Consider the following 27,539-nt stretch of genomic DNA (forward strand, 5'->3'; position numbering starts at 1 on the left):
CCTTCTGCAAACACGCTCAGGGTTCCGTCCTGAGCGCTCTAACTCAGAGGAAAATGACTTATTTTAAAAAGCGGTGAAAGCATCGCATTCCTTTGGCACAGGAGGAAGACCAGCTCAGCTCCTCAGCCAGTCGATCTTTGTTTATTGTTCTCCAGACAGTAAACCACTATTTCCACATCGACAAGATCCTGGGCTGCGTTTCTGTCCGAGTCCTGGCTCCTCATGAATATGAACTGAAGGGCTCTGACCCAGAAAGTGGTAGGTAATCTCGAAAAAATAAAAAAAAAAAAAGACAGGTAGGGGGGAAAACAAAACAAAACAGGCTTGATGTAATTCTACACTCTTGAAATCTCCTGCAGGTTCTGAGCAGGGTAGAATGGGGTCTCGGAAATGCGGAAGCTGCCTGAGTAGTTTGCTGATTCCTCTTGCACTTTGGAGTATAATTGTGAACATATTATTGTATTTCCCCAATGGGCAAGCTTCCTATGCATCCAGCAATAAACTCACCAACTACGTCTGGTATTTTGAAGGAATCTGTTTCTCAGGTATCATGGTAAGTGTAACTTTGGAGAACTTGGGATTGCTGAAGGGGAGTTTTTACTAAGAATTAACTTGTTCCTAGTGAAAATGATGAATCATGGGAAAATCATTCTATGAGTCCTGGGTTTGGGATTTGGAAGATGGATGGGGATAAAAAGGCAGGAAGTCTGTGAGGACTTGGAAGGTAGCTTTGTTTTCAATAAACTGCTTATTTATATAGCTTCAGCAATGCAGGAAATTAGTCCTATTAAAAGTTGGTGGGTCGTAGAAATATGTCCTCATGAAAGCTGTGGACATAATATTATGTCCTCATGAAAGTTGTATATGAACTTATGCTATTTAATCTCCAGTAGCACTGCCCTTTTCCAGAATGGATTTTCTGTTTACACTCATGGTTTCACTAGCTTGGAGGGGTATTGAGACCATGGAAAAGGCATAAACTTGAAGATTCAGACAAACTTGAGTTCCAGCCTAAGCTCTGCCATTTGTGTCATGAGACTTTAAAGCAAGCTACTCGATGTCTTTGGGCCTCTGTGTCCTCATTTGAAGAATGTGAATGATGACATTTACTTTTCAGGGAAATTGTGGGGATTAAATAAAATCTCATGTACGAAATGCCCAGGATAGAGACTGACATGTTGTAGGCAGCCAGTGACTATTGTGATTACTAATACTGAATGAAGGATGGGCCATACCATCATTAAATTGTCTGACATTATACCCCTAATGATAGTGGGTGTTTTTGAAAACTAAATCAAGGTATCTACAGTAAGAATCCATGAACGTTTTCCTGATGACTTTGTGCTGTTTAAAAACAAACTGGTAATAAATCATGTTGGCATTTCAGAGGAAAAGACATTTTTCCTGGTCATATCATTTCTAAAAACTCCCACACTGTGTGCTGTAACTTTCCTACGCTAATAATAACAGAAAAGAAAATCCATTGTAGTCTATCTCTACACCTTTGTGGGTGTTTAATTTTGTAATATTTGAATAGCTATGCTGAAAAATGGTTTCATTTAGTTACCACTTTCACATTAAATTAATAAACTTTGAATTATTAATACCCAGTACTACTGCAGGTGCTATATGCTAGGTATATAATCGATGTTCATGGCGATATTATAAATAAATGTAAGCCTTTTGGAGATATGATATGATATATTAAGATCTGTGAAAATGCTTGTCTTTTGACTCAGTGATCCTAAATCTGAGAATTCGTTCTGAGGAGATAGTCCAAAATAAGGAAAGAAACGTATACACAGATGCCTATGGCAGCACGATCTGCATGCATGTACTCAGTCACCTCAACGGTGTCCGACTCTTTGCGACCCCATGGACTGTAGCCCATCAGCATTATTTACAATAGCAAAAAGCTAGAAGCATCGTAGTACAGACATGGCCAAATAAATCATGGTCTATTAATTTCATAACTGATGAAAGTTGTAATTACGAACATGTAACAACGTGGACAAGTGCATATTATTTTGTGTTAAGGAAAATAGATATAACAAAATTGTGAATACATTATGGTTGCAGCTGTATAAGATACACACATATGGGAGTAAATAGTTAAAACACGAGAAAGTGGAATTTTTGGTGATTTTCCTCCATTATTCTTGAGTCCTCTGTACTGCAGTTATACTCGACAATAAAAAGAGAAAGCAGTTTCTCTTTCAACACAGAACATGCCTGTGTTTCTGCTTTGACACAGGACTCCAGGGTTTAGGTTTAATTATTTCTAACAGTATTGTAACGAAGCTGGTTTTGGCACCTAATTTACTGTGTCTCATCTTGCCATTCTTTCTCTCAATACATAATTGTAATAAACAGGAGCTTTGCAAGGCATTATTAAAGTTAAACCAGAATCTCTTTGAAACTGTGATAACTAATGGTGTTGAAAGAAGGGGAATATAGGACTAACTTTTGCTTATAGTCCATGTAAAATTAAAAACTGTGAAAAGAACCTATTTTCTATTTTTCACTGTTTATGACTTCTTGAAAAATACTCTTTCAAGAGCAAATCCTTTTAGGAGAAAAGAGAGGAGTATAGATAAATAATTAAGTGCATAGATAAATAAATGATGGGCTGAAGGAATTTGGAAACTGGGAATGCTCACTCCAAGCAGTAACATAACAATGGGCTAACTCTGCTGCAAGATTCAGTACTGAACAGTGGGAGAAAAGGATAGGTGGAGAATTTGCCAGAAACAATTCACGACTCATACTTGGCCAAACCAATAACTGTAATATAAAGAAATCCATGTTCTTTCCAGAACTTAAATCTTTTGCCTAAGATATCAAGAGAGGGAAGTAGAATACACTGAATTTTCCCAGTTTGTTGATACAGGCAAAATACGTTGGAAAATTTGAATCTGAGATGATCTGAATGTACTTTTCTTTGGATTAAGAGATTTACTTTCAGATTAACCATACTTTTCACCTGCCTTCTCAGAGGGCAGAAAGTGGAAAGAGGATGGAAAATGCCAAGGTCTGGAGGATGGTTTTCCTTTGTTCTACAACCGAGTCAGTAAGAAGTGTAGGTTTGCTACAGAGAATGGTAATCTCATGTCCATATTATTTATTCCTACTTAATCATTGTTTCTTTAAAGTTTTGTTTATTTCTTTTTAAAATTTTAGTTATTTAATTTTTACTGTGCCAGTACTCTTGCCTGGAAAATCGCATGGATGGAGGAGCCTGGTGGGCTGCAGTCCATGGGGTCGCTGAGAGTTGGACACGACTGAGCGACTTCACTTTCACTTTTCACTTTCATGCATTGGAGAAGGAAATGGCAACACAGTCCAGTGTTCTTGCCTGGAGAATCCCAGGGACGGGGGAGCCTGGTGGGCTGCCGTCTACGGGGTCGCACAGAGTCGGACACGACTGAAGCGACTCAGCAGCAGCAGCAGTGCTGGGTCTTCTTGCGACGCGCATGCTTTCTCTACTTGTGGCAAGTGGGGGATACTCTCTTGTCGCAGTGCATAGGCTTCTCACAGTAATGGCCTCTCACGTTGAGACCCACGGCCTTAGTTGTCCTGGGCCATGTGGAATCTGCCCAGAGCCAGGATAAAACCCATGTTCCCTGCATTGGCAGACAGATTCCCAACCGTTAGACTGCAGGGCAGTCCAATCATTAGCCTTTCATAGTTGATAACCATGATAATAATAGCCAATATTTATCAGTCACTTGTTATAAATCAAGCACTCTATTTAAAATTTTACATGCAATACTTTATAATAATCTAAGGAGGTGAGTTCTCAGCACCATTTTATAGGAAAGGACTCTCAAGTTTACACAGCTATTAAGTGGAAGAGCTGGGATATGAACCCAGATCTACCAGATCCCAGAGTCTATGCTCTGAAACATCGAGTTCTGGTTATGAGCTTGAATGCAAACTGTATTCCATTTCTTATATTTTTTCTCTTCCTTACTATAGATGCTTGTAGTAGCAGCAGTTCTTCTTATATTGGAGAGTGACAACAACTATAAATGTTGCCAGAGTGAAAACTGCAGCAAAAAATACATGGTAAGAGCAAACAGTATTTTGAATACAGTATTTGAATACTCAACTGAGAACAGTTGAGTGGGCTCTGACTTTCTTTCCTCTCACTCAGAAACACAAGGATACTGACACTATTGTACCCTTTCCATGATCCTTTCATTTTAGAGTCCAAGAGTTTCCTTCCACAAAAATTATCTTCCACTTTGCATACACTTTTCCTCCACTTTTGTTCTGCTTATATTCTTCTAGAAATTCAAGATTTAAAGATACATGAAGTTAGAATATAATACTACCTCTTCCTAACTGGGTTTCTGTGAATCTATTTTTTCCCTTATCAAGTTTACAGAGGCTAATTTACAAACAGTAAATGGCTTCAATTAAAAGTGCAAAATTCCATGAGTTTTGACAGTTAACTCCACCCATGAAACTACCATCATAGTCAAGAGATGGAACATTTCCATCATCCCCAAAAGATTAGCCTTTAATCTGCTTTTTATCATTATAGATTAGTTTGTATTCTATATAAATGGAATCACAGAATATTCATCTTCTGTGTCTGGTTCCTTCCAAGCAGCGTGAGATTTATCCCTGTATGTATTATGTACATTTTTAAATTGGAACTTTAAAAATAATTAAAACAGAATCAAGAAAGAATAATACAACCACATTTTCTAAGCTTATGCTCAACAAGAAGGTGCTGGGCTCCTGTATTTCCACCATTATCCAACTTCCCCTCCTCATGTTCATTATCATTTATTCATATTTGCATAACACTTCACAGTTCGTTCACATTTACTCAGTGAATTATATTATTGCTATTCCTTTCTTATAGATAAGTCACTTGTGACTCAAAGAGAATATGATTCATTAACTAGGAGGAGCTTTACCAGAGTCTTGGAGGCATTCTTTGCAACAATAGCTGTACACAATGGCTGTACACTGCAATGATCTGGGAGCTTGGTGTTAGAATCCCACCCCCAGAGACCCTGACTTAGTTGGTCCCAGGTGCAATCAAATTTAAATGTGCAGACAAGATTGTGTGGCTTGCTTTCCTTGACTGTTGCTTTTGAAAGATTGAATTAGCTGTTTAATTTACCACTGTGGCTCTTGTGGAGGAAGAGTTAGAAGACTGAAATATGTTCCCTCTGTGGGTCTGTTTTCTTAACCGATTGACTCAAACAACCCTCAGTGACTGCTGGTATGATACTACAGAAAAATTTTCAAAATTGTTTAGGTGAAGCAATGGATTCAAGTAAATTTTAACGTATGATACTCAGGAAATTTCTAGAAAATAAATGTTTGTACCATTAAGTATCTAATAAAAATCCATGTGGTCAGTTTGCCTTAACTCATTATTACCATCTCCAGCACAAATTGATGCTAGAAATAGTGTAGCGTTTTGATACTGTCTTACAATTGACATTGCATGAGACGACTGGCATCTCAGCAAGAAGAGCAGGAGGAAGGGAGAAAGAATTCCTTGGATTCCCTGCTTGGTTCTTTCAAAGTATGATCTAGAATAGGGATCCCAACTGATGTGCTCCCAGACGCCAAATATTTGATAAAGATGAAATATGCGAGGCTGTAGACTTTAGAGCAAATTTTGTGTTTAAGGAGGAGAGGGGACCGCTGCTCAGATCCAACCAGTGGTTACCACTGCAACACTGGGCAGTAATTCTCAGCTTTCAACAGGAAGTGGAAATATAGAGTTTTTAAGTAGCACTTACAATTATAAAATGTTGGCAATTAATTCTCATTTAAACACATCTTGCAGGCCAAATTTGGGCCTGAAGCAGTTTGTAACTTCTGAAGCTCTAGAGTGGAAATTTAGGTCAGCCAAGATTTATTTTGTAGAGGAGAAGGAAGTTTTCCTCAGCCCTCTTAGGATCCCTGGTTGGGTCTGAGAATTAAATTGATGACAGATTAACGTGAGAAAAAGCATACAAATTATATTGAATTTTTACATGTATATGGTGATTTTCATAAGAGAATGAAGACCTGAACATGTGTCTAAAGCAGCAAGCTTCTGAACTTTTTAGACAAAGCAATAAAATTGTGAAGAATGACTAAGACAGATTTGGGTTAGGATAGAGAAAGGTGAAGAAGTAACTAGGAAGACAAAGGTTTATTAGTACAGATTTCTTGACCCCCAAATTTCAGACTCTGGTAATAAGAATGTTTCCTCCTGGCTCAGAGATGGTACCTCTCACCTGGGTGTTGTATGACTTGTTTCAGGGACGAGGGGTGAGAGGGTAGGGAAGGTCTGAGTGAACATTCTGCTTCTGTGGTCTCCTCAAACTCCTTCAGCTTAGGATATTAATGTGCCAAGGTGCCGTATTTTGGGGTAGTGTGTCCTCAACCCCATTATTCTTCTGTCTGAAACTTCCCTGAAGAAGTTTCACAGTCCAGAAACTGAGGGCATAAATTGTCCAATAACCCAATGAATCAGTCTCTCAGTCCTGGGCACTCGCATGAAAAAACAAACAAAAAGTTAATAGCTAGAATGAACTATGAACTCAGTTTTTGAGTCCCGAGTGTGGCCAGTTGAGAAGGTTTCTAACTGAGAAGTCTACTAGTTGCTGAAACTCCGAGTCAGATGGAGTGAGAGCTGGGAAAGCTCTGACAGAGCTTTCTGCCTCACAGCTTGAATGTCTCTGGAAAAGTCATCAAGGGTTCTGCTGAACTTTCTGAGAGCTTCACACAGCAGCAGGGACTGATTGCCTAACATGAGCTATTGTGGTGTTTTCTCTAAAATTTATATCAAGTTGCCTAGCTTTAGCTTGTCCAGTTTTAGAAAAGGGGGAGTTTTAGTTCTTAATGATTCCAAGTCAGAAGGGTGGAAGAAAAATTTGGAAACCTTAATCTGGGGAATTGTAGCCAGAAATTGAAAGAAACTAAAAGAATTTAGGATCCAATCCAGTGCATAGGTGGATAATGAAAACTCAAAGACAATGAATAAGACTAGAATCTGATATCCACAAAGTTTGTTATGATTTTCCAATGATTTTCCATTTTTTTCTATACAATCACCCTCATTTCTATCAGAGACAGCCAAAGACTAATTCATTTATGAAATAAGTCTAGTTACATTAAACTTGGCCTGATTATTTACATAAGTTCAGCAAGAATAGTGATGACCATATAGGCTCTTTTAATGTCCTCTTTGCTGGAATTTTTCATAAGGAACCTCGGATGAGACTTTTCTAATCCTCTCCCCAGGCTAGGAAGACAAGCCAAGGATTGCCATCAGACTTTCTGTAAAATTCCCATAGATTTGAGTTAATGTCTTTCTTCTTTAGGTCCCCCAAATATCGTGAGATTTCTGCACCTGCCAGGAAGTGACTTTCCTTACCCACCTGCTAAAGCCGCTGGGAATCCTGTAAGCAAGGTACCAGGCCACTGTTTCCAAGGGGCTTCATTGGCTCCACAAAGTCAACCTTAGTTCCTTAAAGTTGTCTGGTCACATATAATTCCATGCACATTCTCAAACACGACATTCTAGTCAAAGCCTTGGTAATATAACCAAGGTTTCCAACTGTGTCATGTTAAAGAAGAGCAGATTCTTATTGAACTTATGCAAATAATTATATTGCCAGAAAAATAAAAATAGTCACTAAGAGTTTTCAAATTTTGGAGGGATCAGGTAGGAAGATAAAGTAATTATTTCATCTTTGTTCATAAAGGTATACTTTACCAAATTGCTCTAAGACATAGATAGCTGAAGAGAAAAGAGAAAACAGTTTCCTTAAATATGGAGAGCAAAACATTAAGGAACCAGCAGTATTTTAAAGAGAAAGTAATAAACAATTATAACTCATCAGTTCCACGTACTTAATTTTTCTTCTGCATGACCTTGTGTTAACCATTTTATGGATCCATCAGTTGTATAAGAGTTTTGGAAAGTTTTACTCAGTTCAGTGATATGCTGTTAAAGTTATCACAAACCTGTACTTGTTAGCATTCTTTCTATGAATCTCCTTGAAAATAAACACTTCTGCAAAAGCATCAGAATAGAACAATGACTGTCTGTAAATGACAAAAGTCTTTAAAATGGCCATGGTCAAAGACCTGATGAGAGTTTTTGTGTGCTTACTTATTCAGTCATGTCCAACTCTCTGGGACCCTTTGGCCTGTAGCCCACCAGGCTCCTCTGTCCGTGGAACTTTTCACGCAAGAATACTGGAGTGAGTTCTCCTTTTCTCCTTCAGGAAATCTTTCTGGCCAAGGACTGAGCCCACATCTCCTGTGTTGCAGATGAATTCTTTATCCATCGAGCCATCAGGGAAGCCCTAATAAGAGTTTAACATAATACAAAAGACAATAAACTTTGATTATTTCTGAGACATACAACATTTTAAGATAATAACTAGAATCATGACTGATAACATTATACTGGGGCTCCCCAGGCGGCACTAGTGGTATAAGAAGACGCCTGCCAATGCAGGAGATTCAGGTTTGATCCCTGGGTTGGGAAGATCCCTTGGAGGAGGAAGTGGTTATCCACTGTAGTATTCTTGCCTGGGAAATCCCAGGGACAGAGGAGCCTGGCAGGCTAGAGTCCATGGGATCAGAAAGAGTCAGACATGACTGAGCGCACACACACACACATTGTATTAGGACATACTTTTCTAGGAATGCCATATAATTCGTGGAACATTTACATTAGTAACACGCACCCTACAAATATAACTTAGAAAGGTTAAAAATCACTTCTTATTTGACAAAGCTTCCCATGTAATTTAATATATCAAGTAAATCTAATTATTCTCTCCCTCTCCTTCTCTCTCTTTTTTTAAGGAAAGAGAAAATATTATAGAGACGTTTCACTGGTCCTCGGAAAATCCCAAATTTAGTTGGAGGTCAAAAAGACTTTAGAATGTGATTTTGGGTAAATTTGTCAAAAATATCAAATATTAATATGATCACAAGTCACTGTGAAACAATACTTGTGATCCATTTCACTAAAGATAAACAATTTCAAAGGTAAATACAGAAAGTTACATAGTTGTAAGACAAAACAGACAAACAAGCAAAAACCTTTGACTCTAATGAAGACTCTGTTGCCTTAAATAATCAAAGATGTGGTAAAAACAACATGAAGCCCAGGAAATTATTTTGATAAAACACAAAATCTTTGCTTCTGGGTAGATTACACAAAAGGTTAAACACCTTTCATGATTTCTAATCAAGAGGAGACCAACAGTCCAATAAAATTTGGAATAAGACCCCATTCTAGCCTTCCAACCATGTACTTTTGACACTGGGGGCTTGCCAGGTGGCTCATTGGTGAAGAATCTGTCTGCCAAGCAGGAGACACAGGTTCCTGATCTCTGGCCCCGGAAGACCCTTTGGAGAAGGAAATGGCAGCCCACTTCAGTATTCTTGCCTGGGAAATCCCATGGACAGGAGAGCCAGGTGGGCTACAGTTCGTGGGGTTGCAAAGAGTCAGACACAACCTAGTGAAACAACAACAACTTTTCAAGCCAAATTGACGGCATAAAATTTCCTCTCTCTCTCTTTTCAACTCTCTATATTCAGCCAATTTGTCCTTTTTTCTCCTCTTCCACTTTCTGAAACAACCAATTATTTTATTTGGAATTACTCTTTTCCCTTAACAAAAACTCATCTCTGTAACTCATACCTTTAATCAAAAGCACATCCCACTTTCCTTCCATACAGAGTCATTCCTTTATTTCTTCTAGTAACTTTGATTGAGTAGGCTTTGGGAGTTGGTGATGGACAGGAAGCCTGGCGTGCGGCAGTCCATTGGGTCACAAAGAGTCGGACATGACTGAACCAAACTTTAATTATATATGTTAATTAGAATTCTTAACCTTTAGAAAATTTAATTTTTAGTGTAAACTAAGAAGCAAGCAATTATGAACTGTTACATATCAACATTCTATTGATTGGAAAGTTTGTGAGTATATCATATTATGTCATAATTTCTGGAATTATACATTCCCTCGTAATATTAATACATTTTTTCAATGTGGCACAAGACGTGTTCACCTACAAGCTCTAATGTTTTTATTTCCACTGTAATAGGAAGAAAAAAGCAAGCAAACTTATGTTCAGTAATTAAAGTTTCAGTATATCTTATTCAGAAATGATCTAGATATCTAATTAATTTCTATCACTTAACTTATAACTTTAAAGTTTCAAGTTAGCAAAAAGATTTAGGAAGTTTTTTGTTTTCTTTTGCTGTATATCTCAGCTGTGACTAATTTATTTTTCAACTGGAAGTTTGTAAATCTTAATCTCCCTTAATCTTCCTATTCGGGGAGGAAGCTATTTTAAAGTAGACATTTTATAAAACATAATTAGTGTTGAAAAGTTTATTTACAAACTTTTATCATACATTTATTTAATTCACTTGTTCTTAATCATGCTTAGGTTATTCATAAAAATTTTATGAGACGCTAGACAAAGTTAGCTATTATCTTATTATTTTTCTGGTTGACAAATTTTATAACATATATATATTAAGCAAACATAAGAATCATAGAAACAAAGCACCTAAAAATTAATCATACAACTTCTCTCTCTTTTTTCTTAACTACTGTGCTCGGCAAACATTAAACAATTCACTTTTCTTATTTGTTTTGGTTTTAGGCTGAATTTATAGTTGTATCATCTCAAACATCTAGTACAGATTAGTATGGTTGTTTCACCTAGGTAGAAAAATATTGTATGACTGCATTATATTTAATGCTGACAACTCTAAAGACATGCCTTTTAAAAAATTTTTCAACAATTGAAGAGCTAGCTTTATTGATGGGAAGTTGCTATATAACACAGGGAGCTCAAGCAAGTACTCTGTGACTACCTAGAGGGGTAGGATAGGGGAGGGGTGGGAGGGAGGTTCCGGAGGGAGAGGATATACGTGTACTTATGTCTGATTCCTGTTGTTGTATGGCAGAAACCAACATAACATTGTCAAGCAATTTTCCTCCAGGTAAAAATAAATTTTTAAAAATAAGTAAAAACTAGCTTTATTTACCAGATTATTCCAGATCAAGACTGAAGCTTTGGATCGGTTTTTATATTTTTGAGAGTTTAAGTAAACTTAACTTTATCTCTACATTAATTTGAATAGAACTTTGAGAGATTTTACAAATTAATTTGGTGATACCATTGGGAGGTAGGAAAATATTGTACAACTATAACATAAACATATTTTTAAAATTTTTATTATTTTTAAAACTTATTTGTTTTTGGCCATAGTGGGTCTTATTCGCAGCGCATGGCTCTTTGTTGCTGTGTGAGGGCTTTCTCATTTTTTTCTCATTTCTTTGTGGTTGCTCATGGGCTCAGTAATTGTCGCCCACTGCTTAGTTGCCCTGCGGCATGTGGAATCTTAGTTCCCAGACCAGGGATTGAACCCATGGCCCCTGTATTGGCAGGTGAATTATTAGCCACTGGACCACAAGAGAAGTCCCTATAACATACACACATGGAAGAAGCAAGCATATGGGCCTATGTGTGTCCTAAATCGCTTCAGTCGTGTCTGACTCTTTGTGACCCCATGGACTGTAGCCTGCCAGGCTCCTCAGTCCATGGGGATTCTCCAGGCAAGAATACTGGAGTAGGTTGCTATGCCCTCCTCCAGGAGATCTTCCTGACTCAGGAATGGAACCTATGTCTCTTAAGTCTTCTGGTTTGGCAGGCGGGTTCTCTACCACCAGCTCTACCTGGGAAGTCCAAATAAGCATATAGACAGACACAAATAGAGATCTTATAGCTTTTGTTTTTTAAATTTTAGCCATGTGTCAGGTACCTTAATACAAAACTCATTAGTTTACAGAAGAATCCAAATTTTTCTATAATTCTTCAAGTGCAGATAAAACAAGTTATGGTTTTCCATTCTTATATCCAAAGCTTTTTACTGATACCAGCAGAGATCACTTTTAAGATTTGTACCTGCCTTTGACAAGTAAACTTATGGGGACTGTGGGCTAGATTTTGAGTCAGGAAGCTTTCATAATAGCTTGATTTTTTTAGGTCTCTTCCTTTTTTCCCTTCAACTCAGATGGTTGTGAACAGTGGTTTAGCTGTCTCCTGGGATGTTTACATTTCAATGACATGGTAAGAGTAACCTCTGAGGGACAGAGAAAAGATACAGGTTTCTCTCAGATGGAGTTTTAGGACATATTTGTCTATTATCAGAGGACTGGGGTAACCCTGCTTAAATTTTTTCTTCTTTTTCTTAAGTGCAGAACTGTTCTGTTTCCAGTCTTTCATAATGTCTCTTATAACTGTTTCTTATTTTTCATAATTTCTGCCAACATCTTGTGTTAGAAGAGGCTTGGGGATTGGTAAGGTTTGGTGAACTTTTGGTTTTACAGCTGCATTTCTGGTTTTGTAAAGACTCAGTTTGTAAGACAAGGACAATTGCATTTTCATTCCTTGAAGAGTTGATTTGTAGCCTGAGTGACAGCAAGAGGCTGACCTGCCCATTAGACTACATTATCCTCAAGTTGTTTCCTTATATCAGGGAGACGATTTCCAGCTATGATGCAAATGGAAATATCTCTATGTTCTAGATTTAGATCTGCGTGTGTTTGGAACATTTTCATAAATCATTCTACAAAGCCTTCTGCGTGTTTTCTTTTCCTGTGAGTTCAGAGCGTTATTGCCACTTAGGAGAGAAAGCTTTTTTAAAAAAGTTTCTATCAATCTCTGAATATCAACCTCCAATTCAGCCAGCTTCTAACCATACAACGTTTTAAAAAAACGTTTCAAGTGTTTAAACCAAAGGTATACTTATCAAGTGACTCAAAGTCAGCACTTAAGCATGGGCACAAATGTGAAAGCTGCTCAGTCGTGTCTGACTCTCTGCGACCCCATGAACTATAGTCTGCCAGGCTCCTCAGTCCATGGAATTCTCCAGGTCAGAATACTGCAGTGGGTAGCCATTCCCTTGTCCAGGGGATCTTCCCAACCCCGGGATCGAGCCCCAGTCTCAAGCATTGAAGGCAGGTTCTTTATCGTCTGAGCCACCATGGAAGCCCATGGGCACAAAAGATGTCCCTAAATAGCGTATAAGAGATACAGCCTTCTAAGATCCAACACCTCTTCCAAAGATGGCTGTTGGGCTACACCCCACAGGCCTACAAGCTTCAAGACAGAGGAGAGCTCCTGGAGTCAGCAGCTGAGACATTAGAGATTTAAGGGATGGGGGCCCTTACACCCTTGAAGCAAGGTCCTGAGTGACACTCCCCCCATCCACATGCAGTGGACGGCAGGCAGGATATGGTGGCAGTCTTCACTCCCTGGGGTGGTGGGGGCGGGGGAGTTTGCCAGCTATAGTGGAATTTATGTCAGTTGGCTCATTAGTTACCAGGGAAACCATCAGAAGGGCACGCCTCTCACTGGTCTTTTAATAAGAACAATCATTAACTGAGGCCTGAGGCAAGTACATAGGATGGTCAGTGTAGGTGAAGCAGGCGCTGGTTGGACAGGAAATGTACAGACAGCAAAAGAACGGCCATCTTGAGGGGCCTGACTATACAATAGCCAAAAGAAAAAAGACTTAGACAATCTCTCCAAAGGGCAGTTGGGAGGATGCTAGCCACAAATTGGGCACAATCACATTTCTGTACAGTCATACTTACAGGGCTTACAATCTGACATTTGGCTGTCTGCAAAAGCAGGAACTGACATTTGCATGCCCCGGTGGGCAGAAAGCCAAGCCAAGTTTTGAGGACACAAAACAAGAGACAATCAGGGAAGCAATACCTGTTTTTAGGAGGGAAAGGATCAATAACCAATTCGGGGACTTCCCTGTTGCTACAGTGGCTAAGGCTTCGAGGTCCCAGTGCAGGGAGCCTGGGTTTCATCCCTGGTCGGTGAGCTAGATCCCGCATGCTGCAATGAAGAGCAAGGACCCCGTGTGCTGCAACTAATACCCAGCATGGCTAAATAAATAAATAAAAATAAATATTAAAAAAAATAACCAGTGAGTATCCCAAAACCAAATTGTAATCAGAGTCACAATCTCAAAAACTAATTCTTACAAACGCTTTTCTCCTGCCAATCTGAATCTGGAAAGGAATGGATCTTTATCACCTTTGTCCATCTGGCCCACCCAGGCAGAGATCTAAGAAACTTAACTCAGCAAGAATTCTTCTGCCAGCTTATGTCAGAGGTCTAGGGTCTCTGACTACAACCTCAGGATTGAGCAGGGTGTCCTCAGGAGATGGCGCTCCATGGTGGGTGACAGAAACTGTAAGAAAGAAAAGAAGTTTTCCTCCACCTTTTGAGGGTCCCTAACTAGGTCTGAAAATTAAACTGACAAAGACAAGTTGAGAAAAGCATACAGATTTTATAAAATATTTCTGTGTTTTGGTGAGACTTCCACAGGAGTCTACACAAAAGAATGAAGACCCAAAGATAAGACCAGAGTAGGAAGCTTCTATACCTTTTAGACAAAGAAACAACAATAAATTTGCAGAGAATTGGCAAGTCGGAGGGGTTTGGGCTAGGAGTCCTAAATGGTGAAAAAGTACCTCGGAAGGTAAGGTTTAGCTTAACAAGTTTACACAGATTTCTTGTCCCCAAATTTCCAGTCTGATGGTAGGAATGTCTTCCTTCCTCCTGGTGCAGGGAGGGTGCTTTTCACATGGGAGTTTTATGACCTGTTTCAAGGAAGAAGGGTGAAAACGTGGGGGAGGTCAGATAGAGTGAACTTCCTGCTTCTGCTGTTTCCTCAAACACCTTCAGCTTAAGATATTAATAGGCCAAGATGCCATATATTGGAGCAGCAAGACTTGAACCCCATGACCTTCTTGGTTGCTATCATTGCCTCTGTGGAGTGTCATTTTCTGCCAACATTCTGTGGGTCATTATCTTTGGAAAACAAATCTTGGCCAAAGAACAGCACTTGAAATAGTAGATAATGTTTCGATCATATTGTTCACTTTTCAAATAATTTTTATATGCATTCTATCCTTTAATTTTTGAACTAGCCCTAGGTGCTATAACCATCTGCATCATCTACATTTTATAGAAAATTAGACTGTGACTCAGAGAGAGTCTTATTCCCACTTTATTTTGAGACTACTTTAATTGTGCATCCTCTCATTAGAGTGTAATCTATATATGTATACATATATATGTATTATGCTATGGTTGCAACTTCTGCAAATGAGAAAATTCTCCACTTATCCTTTCAGCAAACTGCTTAAGGCTACATTTGGTAAATAAGGAACTCAGTCTTTCGAAAACATCCTTCTTCCTTTTTCAAAGATGGCTTTGATGAATAGGTAATATTTTTTACAAAGTATAAAAGAAATCTACAGCAAAAATAACTATTTGTTTCATCCTATGAGGAGGCAAAACTCTATTATAATCAATATGAGAAACATAATTTAAAAAAGCTTTCATCCTATGTGAAGCTGCCAATGAGATCACTAATATCAAATAGGAAAACAAAACATAATTGTTCTTTCTTTCTTTCATTTTTTTTTTCTTAGTTCATTTTTCTTTTTCTTTTTTTTTAATTAATTTATTTATTTTTTCAGTGGGTTTTGTCATACATTGACATGAATCAGCAATAGATTTACACGTATTCCCCATCCCGATCCCCCCTCCCTCTTTCTTTCATTTTTAAAATACTTTCTTTTCTGATTTTCCATAATTATCATGTATCATTGTTCAGTTCAGTTCAGTTGCTCAGTCATGTTCGACTCTGTGACCCCATGAATTGCAGCACGCCAGGCCTCCCTGTCCATCACCAACTCCCGGAGTTTACCCAAACTCATGTCCATTGAGTTGGTGATGCCATCCAGCCATCTCATCCTCTATCGTCCCCTTCTCCTCCTGCCTTCAATCTTTCCCAGCATCAGGGTCTTTTCCAATGAGTCAGCTCTTCGCATCAGGTGACCAAAGTATTGGAGTTTCCACTTAAACATCAGTTCCACCAATGAGCACCCAGGACTGATCTCCTTTAGGATGGACTGGTTGGATCTCCTTGCAGTCCAAGGGACTCTCAAGAGTCTTCTCCAACACCACAGTTCAAAAGCATCAATTCTTCAGTGCTCAGCTTTCTTCACAGTCCAACTCTCACATCTATACATGACCACTGGAAAAACCATAGCCTTGACTAAATGGACCTTTGTTGGCAAAGTAATGTCTCTGCTTTTTAATATGCTGTCTAGGTTGGTCATAAGTTTCCTTCCAAGGAGTAAGCATCTTTTAATTTCATGGCTACAGTCACCATCTGCAGTGATTTTGGAGCCCCCCGAAAATAAAGTCAGTCACTGTTTCCCCATCTAATTGCCATGAAGTGATGAGACCGGATGCCATGATCTTAGTTTTCTGAATGTTGAGCTTTAGGCCAACTTTTTTACTTTCCTCTTTCACTTTCATCAAGAGGCCCTTTAGTTCTTCTTCACTTTCTGCCATAGGGTGGTGCCATCTGCATATCTGAGGTTATTGATATCAATGTTACATTCACCAAATAATTCTAAAGAAAGAAATATAATTTGAGATAACTTGTTCCAAAAATCACAGGTCTTTTCTTCTCATTTTTAATGATCTCATCTTTTGAATTTATCAACTGGCTTCTCTATGTTTTTGTTTGGCCATCCTACTCTCACTTGAAATCAACATTTTTAAAACTAAATTAAATTTTCTCCCTAACCAAACTACATTTATTGACATCCCAATTTCTGTCTCTTTTTCATTCAAGTCCCAAACTTTGGAATTTTTTTCAGCCCATCTCTAGCTACTCATTGCCTCTTTAATGTCTTTCCATCCAGTGCATGTCTTTGTCAACACGACTTGACGTTTTCTCCACACAGAATTCTTCTTTGGGGCTCACTCACTTCTGGTTGTTAGGCCACCCTTGTTATAAGAAGTTTCCAAAATAATTTATTGGCTCATGTCATTTCCTTGCCCAAAAGCTAATTCTATGGCTTGTTGGGAAAAGGGCTATTTCAGGGCTACATGCTAAGTTGCTTCAGTTGTGTCTGACTCTTTGCGACCCCACGATCTATAGCCCACCAGGTTCTTCTCTCCATGGGATTCTCCAGGCAAGAATACTGGAGTGGATAGCCATTCCCTTCTCCAGGGAATCTTCCAAAGCCAGGGATAAAACTCACATCTCCTGCATGGGCAGGTGGACTCTTTACCACTAGTGCCACCTTGCAGATCTAGGAATACCTTGTGCCGGAAAGCAAGGATGGGCTCAAGGATGACAGGCATATGTCCAAGGGCCCAGGGATCAATGTGAAGGGCTGCTCCCACTGGTCATATTTGGGCTGTTTGAGCACCTAAAATAATAACAATTATGAGTTATAACACCATGAATTAGAAAATCCATGAGTCCACAATAAAGCAGAAAGAGAGAGGCAGAGAAGAGAAACAAGAAATAGAAGTTCTACTGTGCAAAAAAATGACAACTTACAAATGTGTGAAAAATGATAGAATTAGAAAGCAGCATTGGGCTTCCCTGGTGGCTCAGATGATAAAGAAACTGTCTGCAATGCGGGAGACCTCAGTTTGATCCCTGGGTTGGGAAGGTCCCCCGGAGGAGGGCATGGCAACCCACTCCAGGATTCTTGCCTGGAAAATCCCCATGGACAGAGAAGCCTGGCGGGCTACAGTCCATGGGGTCGCAAAGAGTCAGACACAGCTGGGCGATGAAGCAGAGCACATAGTGCAACCACTGATTATGATAATTGGCCATCAGTGAGTATGAGGGTCAGTAGATGCCAAATCCATCCATTGAAATGTCTTTTGGGAACAAGATATGACAGTATCTAAGTACTAGCTTGCAAATTACTTCCTAATTGCAAAGTAGAAAATATCCATTTATAGATCCAAAGGACAGCACTTTAACCAAGAGATCAAATTTAGCATCATCAGTAGCAGTGAGAGGCCCATAATGGACATACACAGATCAAGTGTTCTTGCCAAAATGTTTCATCCAAGTCCAGTTGTGAGGAAACAATCAGAAAACCCCTAAATGTGAGACTTTCTCCAAGAAAACTGGCTGGGACTCTTAAAAAATAATTGAATATCTTGAAAGAAAAAAAGTCAGTATGAATAGTATAGATTAAAGGAAATTAAAGAGATGTAACCTTGTGCATAAACCTTCATTGGCTCCTGTACAAAAAAGTGAAAACCAATTGCCGAGTAAGAGAATATAATTATTCTTGGAAGATAAGTACTGGTGTTTAGGGATGAGATATCCCAATACCTGCAACCTATTTTCAAATGGTTAAGCAACAAAAATGTAGTAAATGTGTATTTAGATAAATAAATTGATGTGTGTATAGATGTACACATACCTACAGAGAAGGAGGGAGGGGGAGCAAGCACAAGTGGTAGATGCCACAAGAGGTGAGTTTGAGTAAAGGGCAGTATACTTTCAACTTCTGTGTAAAGTTGAAAAATTTTTAATGAAAAGTTGTGGGAGGAGGGAAGCCACTTGCCCAGAAGGATGAAGTCTGATCTCCTTGACCCAGCATCCAAGGACATCTTTTGCCTGGATCTCCTAAGCTGCATTCACTTTATAAGCTGGGTCGTGTCCCATCGACCCTGTTTTCCCAGTATCAGCACGATGCCCATTTGGTCTTCATAAACTTCTCCCCTCTACTCCCCTGCAGGAATTCCTTCTTATTCTTTTTACTGGAGTATAATTGCTTTACAAAGTTGTGTTGGTTTCTGCTGTACAATGAAGTGAATCAGCTGTGCATGTGTGCATATATCCCCTCCCTCGGGTATATTGAGGCTCCCTCAGCACCCCCATCCCACTCTCTAGTCATCACAGAGTAGCAAGCTGAGCTCCCTGTCCTTTATAGCATGTTCCAACTAGCTATCTATTTTATACGGGGAATATTACTCAGCCATAAAAAGGAACAAAATTAGGTCATTTGTAGAGATGTGGAATTCCCTTTTAGAGCAGACCAATCTACTTAATCTCACAACTTAGCTTGTATAGATCTATCAGTGAACATTGCTCATTCTTTCTACCCAAATGAAAACACTTTGCTCCCCATCAATCCATTCTCACTTGAGTATAAATATGACCATATAGGCTAGCACCTGCTATTTCCCTACATATTCCTATATGTGAAGATATTCAATTATGATCTTAAGAGAAATACAAGGATCATAACTTTTGATTCTTAGAGAATCCACCCTACCTAGGAAATAACGTCTTCAATAAAGAAGTATAGATTGATTGACACACATCTCTTCATTGTATTCATGTATGAGTTGATCATTATTTTGATATCAAACTTCCAGAAAAAAGGGAAGAAATTCAGTAAATTAACTAATTTTCTCTGTGACATGCCAAGGAAATAAGGCTAACACCTGCTATTTCCCTGCATAGTACCGTATGTGAAGATATTCAATTATCATCTTCTTAAGAGAAAAACAAGGATCATAACTTTTGATTCTTAGAGAACCCACCTTAGCTAGGAAATAACATGTCTTCAATAAAGAAGTATAGATTGATTGATCATATCTCTTCACTGTATTCATGTATGAATTAATCATTATTTTGATACCAAACTTCCAGGGGAAAATAAGGAAGAAATTTAGTAAATTAACTAATTTTCTCTGTGACATGCCAAGGAAAAAAATCATTTAAAAACTTATTTTTCAGATCAAGTGGGTTTGGATTAAATGTTTCTATTTTTCTGTGAACACTGGTATTGCACAGACTGCACTAGGCTTGGATGAGTAGGGGAAGGTTACCTACCTGATCATTTGCTTACAGTATCCTCTTATCTCATTCTGTGGCACTAACCTCCTTCTGTGTTTAATTTAGACAGTGCTGTCGATGATCTTTTCTGCTCTCGGAATTGCTTTCTCTGGATACTGCCTGGTCATATCTGCTCTGGGCCTTCTTCAAGGCCCGTATTGCCGTACCCTTGATGGCTGGGAGTATGCCTTTGAAGGCACTGCAGGACGGTAAGGAATAATTCCCTGATTTGGGAGGATATCTGAAAGTCAGGAACACGTGACTTCATGCTCATACTCACTTTCCGTGATCCCTTTGCGGTTCTGTGTGTCTACCTTAGTCCAGAACTTTCTTAATAGTTTACTGATATCCTGACCAATTTGTTCCTACATAGATCATTGTTTATATATCTATTTTTTCCTCCAGTCTTTTAATGCCACATGCATGACAGCATGTTGAGGCTGTCATGAGCATTTCCAGATGAAAGACATGTTTCTGCTCTACTGCAGAACAGCTTCGTGGTTACTGTGGTCTGGCAATTGCTGGAGCTTTGGGGATCTCAGTTGTTCTGAGAGGTCAGTCTTATTTTGTGACCAAGGCACGCTGGAATGTAGACTCTTACAGATGTACAATGGCTTGGCTGGGAGAGCGTCACAGTGCGCTCGGATGGTGTCATCTGGGGCTATTCCATCAGCAGCCACACAGAGGTAGAACCAGGCAGGATGGGCAGCGAAGTGCGGTCTGAGATCCAAGAACACAGTGGGTGCAGGAGTTTGTGGAAGCAGCCGGGAGCTTACTGAGTGTGTCCTCAAGAAGAGTGCGAGAGGTGGTCTTGCTCTGAAGGCTGGTAGTTCAGTCAGGCGCTGAGGGACCCACGCCTGGATTACAGAATGCCTCGCACTGGCATTGTGCTGGACTCATAGGCCCTTCAGCTCGAGAAGAAGGGCCCAGACAGAGATATATGAGAGATCCACTGAATCTCTCCCTGGCTCATTCTGTGCTCAGAACTCTAACGGAATAAATGAGGGAGGGTCTGTACCTTTCCTTGGGGAAGTTACACTTTCTTCTCAATTCCCCATGACTGGCTGTATCGTTCAGTCTCATCCATGGGACTGCCCTGGTGGTCCAGTGATTAAGAATCCACCTCCCAAGGCAGGAAGAGCCTTCCAATGGCAAGAACTAAAGAGCCTCTTGATGAAAGTGAAAGAGGAGAGTGGAAAAAAACTGGCTTAAAACTTAACATTCATAAAACGAAGATCATGGCATCTGGTCTCAGCACTTCATGGCAAAAAGATGCAAACAGTGACAGACTTTATTTTTCTGGGCTCCAAAATCACTGAAGTTGGTGACTGCAGCCATGAAATTAAAAGATGCTTGCTCCTTGGAAGAAAAGCTATGACCAACCTAGACAGCATGTTAAAAACCAGAGACATTACTTTGCCAACAAAGGTCAGTCTAGTTAAAGCCATGGTTTTTCCAGTGGTCATGTATGGATGTGAGAGTTGGACCATAAAGAAAGCTGAGTGCTGAAGAATTGATGCTTTTGAACTGTGGATTTGGAGAAGACTCTTGAGAGTCCCTTGGACTGCAAGGAGATCCAACCAGTCCATCCTAAAGGAAATCAGTCCTGAATATTCATTGGAAGGACTGATGCAGAAGCTGAAACTCCAATATTTTGGCCACCTGATGCAAAGAAGTGACTCATTGGAAAAGACCATGATGCTGGGAAAGATCGAAGGCAGGAGGAGAAGGGGACGACAGAGGATGAGATGGTTGGATGGCATCACTGACTCGATGGACATGCGTTTGAACAAGCTCCAGGAGTTGGTGATGGACAGGGAGGCCTGGCGTGCTGTAGTCCACGGGGTCTCAAAGATTCGGACATGATTGAGCGACTGAACTGAACTTTCAATGCAGGGGACATAGGTTGGATACCTGGTCTAGGAACTAAGATCCCACACGGGTACATGCTGAGTCGTGTCCGATTCTTTGTAATCTCATGGACTGTAGCCCACCAGGCTCCTCTGTCCATGAGATTCTCCAGACGAGAATACTGCAGTGTGTTGCCATGCCCTTCTCCAGGAGATCTTCCTGACCCCGGGATCAAACCCAAGTTTCTTGCATCTCCTGCATTGGCAGGTAGATTATTTACCACTGAGCCGCCTGGGAAGCCCAAGATCCCACATGCCCTGGGGCGACTAACTGACCCACTACTGAGCTAATGCAGCCAAAAGTAAAAGTAGAAAAGCAATTATTTTAAAAAGGAAAACAAAGCTCACATGCATTTCAGGTCTTACATGGTCACCTCATCCTGCTGGAGAACATAATTGCTTCTGCGCCCGTAGTTGCTTTTATTCCAAAGCTTCCACAAGCTGCCACATGCTGTGAGCAGAACTCTCCTTCAGGTCTGAGAACCTAGAAAATTATTTCAGTTTTCTTCTGAACACCTGGAGGAGACACTCCTTTGGGACTGAAGGGGCTCGGGAAAGCGAGCCTTAATGTAGAAAGTCCCAATGGGTACAAGGAGTCATTTTTTATGCTGTCAAACCCTTAAAATTTCCCCACCACCAAACCAAATAAGGCTCCAATTTCAATGTGAAAGTTGCCCAAATCAGTTTTTTTAAAATATTTACTTTTATTTTATGTATTTTTTGGTTGTGCCAGGCCTTAGTTGTCCCTTGCAGGATCTTTGATCTTCGTCGCGGCATGTGGCATCACAACTGGGCCCCCTGCATTAGGAGCTCAGAGTCTTAGTCACAGGACCACCAGGGAAGTCCCCCCCACCCCAGACTGGCTATTTGTATGTACATTTATTCAACAAATATTTATTAAGCACCTACTATGTCCAGGCCTTGGATTAGGTGCTAGAGAATCAAAAATAAATCACACAGGTTCACTTCCCTCTAGAAATTCACACAAACCTAAGAGAACATTCTGCTGAGATGACAGCCTTGGAGCACAGGGCTTGTATGCTTGTGAATCTAGGTTCAAGTCTCCCCATCTTCTGCTTACAAACTGTATGGCCTTAGACAAATGTCTGGATATCTCCGAGACTCTGTAAACTGGAGGTAATAATCATTTCACATAATTGAAAATTAAACAGAAGTGAACTTCCAGATGTTCAAACTGGTTTTAGAAAAGGCAGAGAAACCAGAGATCAGATTGCCAACATCTGCTGGATCATCGAAAAAGCAAGAGAGTTCCAGAAAAGCATGTATTTCTGCTTTATTGACTATGCCAGAGCCTTTGACTGTGTGGATCACAATAAACTGTGGAAAATTATGAAGGAGATGGGAATGCCAGACCACCTGACTTGCCTCTTGAGAAACCTGTATGCAGGTCAGGAAGCAACAGTTAGAACTGGACAAGGAACAACAGACTGGTTCCAAATAGGAAAAGGAGTACATCAAGGCTGTATATTGTCACCCTGCTTATTTAACTTATATGCTGAGTACATCATGAGAAACACTGGGCTGGAAGAAGCACAAGCTGGAATCAAGATTGCTGAGAGAAATATCAATAACCACCAGATATACAGATGACACCATGGCAGAAAGCGAAGAAGAACTAATGAGCCTCTTGATGAAAGTGAAAGAGGAGAGTGAAAAAGTTGGCTTAAAGCTCAACATTCAGAAAACTAAGATCATGGCATCTGGTCCCATCACCTCATGGGAAATAGATGGGGAGACAGTAGAAACAGTGTCAGACTTTATTTTTGGGGGCTCCAAAATCACTGTAGATGGTGACTGCCGCCATGAAATTAAAAGACGCTTACTCCTTGGAAGCAAAGCTATGACCAACCTAGACAGCATATTAAAAAGCAGAGACATTACTTTGCCAACAAAGGTCCATTTAGTCAAGGCTACGGTTTTTCCAGTGGTCATGTATGGATGTGAGAATTGGACTGTGAAGAAAACTGAGTGCCAAAGAATTGATGCTTTTGAACTGTGGTTTTGGAGAAGACTCTTGAGAGTCCCTTGGACTGCAAGGAGATCCAACCAGTCCATCCTAAAGGAGACCAGTCCTGGGTGTTCATTGGAGGGACTGATGCTGAAGCTGAAACTCCAATACTTTGGCCACCTGATGCGAAGAGCTGACTCATTGGAAAAGACCCTGATGCTGGGAAACATTGAGGGTAGGAGAAGGGGATGACAGAGGATGAGATGGCTGGATGGCATCACCGACTCGATGAACATGAGTTTGAGTAAACTCTGGGAGTTGCTGATCGACAGGGAGGCCTGGCGTGCTGCGATTCATGGGGTCGCAAAGAGTCGAACACGACTGAGCGACTGAACTGAACTGAAAGCACAAATTGAATGTGATAATCTGTCAACATGCCAAGTTTTATTATTAAAATCATGGCTTTGCATAACCTTCTTTACCATGTAATGTCTTCCATCTGCTAAGTGGTGGGCAAGTTCAGCCATTGGCATCCTGACCAGTGAGGATCCTGAATCAGTCCCATTCAACAAACATTTGTTGATCTTTGCAATATGCCAGGCACTGCCTTAGGCCTTAGATGTGCCTGTTCAGAGATGGATAAATCACTGCAGTGTTCTCACAGTACACTATTTAGTGAGGAACTAGATACACAGATATAGCTGTGGATATATTTATAACATAATGAAGTAAATGCTGTGTTAAACTGTGTATAGAGATTGTGGAAAGAATGAACACCAGGGCGAACTTCTCTGTTGCTTCCCAGATCCTGCCAGTGTACTATTCCTGCTAGTGCCTCACTCTGTTTATGCAAGGAAAATAAATAGAACCATCTCCTAGGATAAAAATAGAAATCTTGCAAGTCATCTTCCTTTAAGGTGTTGGATGATCTGTGCAAATGATAGACTGGGAACAGTCTAGAGAAAGGATCTTGAAGTGATTATCTTTCCCAGTACCTGAGACTGAACTAGGGCTAGGAGGGTGTATGAAGTGGCTCTTGGGAAATGATCACAGGAAATTACATCTGCATCATGCTTTATAGATTCCAAAGCATTTCTACATTCCTCTCATCAAATATTCACAATAACCCTAGGGTTAGGTATTTTACACCCATTGTCCAGATCGAAGAGGTAAAGTCCCTAGCCCTAGATCTTACAGATTCAGGAGTTCTGAGTCCGTATTCAGTACTGTTTACCACTTGAGACATCCATTAGCAATATCAAGAAATTTTCAAGATTGCCTCTGAATGTCCCAAAACACTGAGAAAAGGAAACGAAGAAAGGGAAGAAGGAGAGTTACGTGTCACTTGGCTGGCACCAAGGTTGCCTGAATGGCTGCTTTGGGAAAAATCATCTTGTTATTAACAAGATATTTATAAACAACTCTGCCCTGAAATTGGACTTGATTGTTTTTCTTCGGGGGATTTTTTTTTTTTCAATTTTTTTGAGGCGATCAGTTTTTGTTTCAATTTAGTTCAACAAAGCGTGTCACATTTGGAGAAATGCTAATGGCCATAACTGACCTGGAAGTGGGCAAAAGTCAGTCAGGATAATTCAGCGTGGTTTTAAGATTATCTTAAAGTGAAGATGGTTTAATCCTCAGAATCCTGTGCTTAGCTAGATGAATCAAACCGCTGGGTCTTTTGCATTTTCCCTTCATAAGCTCAATCTTCTTAAAAGCTGCAGAACATACAGTGGACCCCAGGCCAGCAGCATCACCTGAGAACTTAGAAACACAAAGTCTCCAGTCCCATCCAGACCTTCTGAACCTGAAGTTATGGGCTGGGGCCCAGGAGTCCGCATTTTCACAAGCCTTCCAGATAATCGATGTATGCTCAAATTCACTCTTTTCCAGTGGCTCAGCAAAAACCTGCCTGTAATGCAAGAGACACAAGAGACTCGGGTTCAGTCCCTGGGTTGGAAAGATCCCCTGGAGAAGGAAATGGCATCCACTCCAGTATTCTTGCCTGGGAAATCCCACGGACAGAGGAGCCTGGCAGGATACAGTCCATGGGGTCGCAAAGAGTCGGACACAACAGAGCATGCATGCTCAAATTTAAGAACCACTGTTACAGAGGACTTTGGGACGGAGTATAGGAATAACTAGCATCCTTTCTCTTTGCTGTCTTACCACCTGTTATTTTATATCCACTGCTAGCTCAGCCCTGTTCCTGAGAGCCCAAGCTAACTTCGGGCTCCTAGGAAATGGTCAGTCTCTGCCTCTCTTGGTGTTGACATGTGCAGCTTCTCATTGCCGCTGAATTCATCAGTATGCATCTTGTCTCCTAAGTGAATTAGAATTGTCTGAGGCATGATCACCATAAACATAGTCCAGTGCTGTGCATACCCCATGTTCAATATTTATATTTGATAATTTGACAGATTAATTAATGTTGAATAACATTATGTTTTTAATCATACACATTAATTTCCCAAACATACAACAACTTGCAGCCTTCTTCCTTGGACCAAGTCTTTAGGCTTGGCCATGCATCATTTGACAAATGCCTTCTTCTCTCAGTTTCCTTACAGATTCCAGAGAATGGATTCAGTGCCTGGAACCCGCGCATGTAGTGGAGTGGAACATCATCTTATTTTCTATTCTCATAGTTCTCAGTGGGCTTCAAGTGGTTGTCTGCCTCATCAGAGTGGTCATTCAGCTGTCCAAGACCCTCTGTGGAACCTATTCAGTCATTATCCAGGTAACAGACCCCCCACTGGCATCTGTCCCTCCACGGTCCAGGATTCAATGTGTCTTGCTGAAAGACTTTTTGGAATTGCATCATTTTCCTTCCATTCCTACTGCCCTCATCTTTACCCAGCCTCTAATATCTCAATTTTTTCTTATATTCCAGTCTGTCTGTTGGCTTGTCTAAATGGACTGAACCAAAGGAATAATTGTAAAATCACCTTCTGTGTTCCATGGTGAAAACAACACGTGTTTTGAATGAGCAACATTTCTATGTAGAAATAACTCAAAGCTCAAATAAATCTGGCCATTCATTGAGAATGTCCCTGTTCATAAAATTGTTGAAGGCTCACAACCTAATCCCAGTGAAGTAACTTCTCTTTTGAACGCTGCTACATTCAGCTATTCATAATAATCTTTCTTTATTATGGAGTTATTAGTGGTTTTGAAGAAGGGAAATATGTCTTTATCCTGTTGAAATGACAGTACTTCTGTTTCATCTGCTAAAATATTAATGTTAATTTAATTATGGTTGAAACTGCTAAAACTATTCAGCAAGTTCAGACTAAAGAGAAATCAAGAATGAGACATCCTGCATCTTGTTTAGCAACATATAATAGTTAATACCTTTTCTAGTAGTTTCAAATAGATATTTTCTAGTTCTAACATGTTTAGAATGTAAACTATAAATTTAAGTTGCTACTTGGATTATGGATCATTAATCAAGTCAAGTTTACTCACTTTGTTTTTCTTCATTTTTTATAGCCTGGAATCATTTGACAAGGACAAGAATGTTTTTCTTTATCAAGATATGGCCATCCACCTGTGTCTCCTGAATGGACTGGAGGGTCACATTCAAATGATGTTTTTTTCTCTCCGGATGGTGTTTGCTGTCCTCACTGCAATGCTGTCCTTTTAAAAATTTTTTCAAGGCTATGTGTGTCAGGATCTTCAGAAATGTTCATATCTTTTTGATCAAATAAAATAAAATAAAATCAAATAAATCCAACTTCAATAAACTTCACTCTGAAAATAAATAAGAATACAAGATAAAACTTAATGCAAACACATATATTTGAACATCACTTAATATTCTGGAAAATTAGAAATACCCAGAAAATAGAACTTTATGGAAAGGATTAAATAAAGCATGGTACATTCTTTGTAA

At 39.8% G+C, this 27,539-nt stretch overlaps 1 protein-coding gene across 2 annotated transcripts; it reads left to right on the forward strand.

Annotated features, from left to right (window-relative positions):
- Positions 1-27,539, forward strand: TM4SF18 (transmembrane 4 L six family member 18). Of its 2 annotated transcripts, none has more exons than XM_043474051.1 (6): positions 1-262; positions 360-553; positions 3,979-4,068; positions 19,832-19,974; positions 26,204-26,384; positions 27,137-27,539. In XM_043474051.1, the coding sequence occupies exons 2-6, from the start codon at positions 377-379 to the stop codon at positions 27,149-27,151; spliced, it is 606 nt and encodes a 201-aa protein (XP_043329986.1). In that variant the 5' UTR covers positions 1-262; positions 360-376; the 3' UTR covers positions 27,152-27,539. The 2 variants fall into 2 exon arrangements, with proteins under 2 accessions (XP_043329986.1, XP_043329985.1); XM_043474050.1 differs by having other exon boundaries at positions 4-258.

This window comes from Cervus canadensis, chromosome 7 (genome assembly GCF_019320065.1).
Source record: "Cervus canadensis isolate Bull #8, Minnesota chromosome 7, ASM1932006v1, whole genome shotgun sequence".
NCBI lineage: Eukaryota > Metazoa > Chordata > Mammalia > Artiodactyla > Cervidae > Cervus > Cervus canadensis.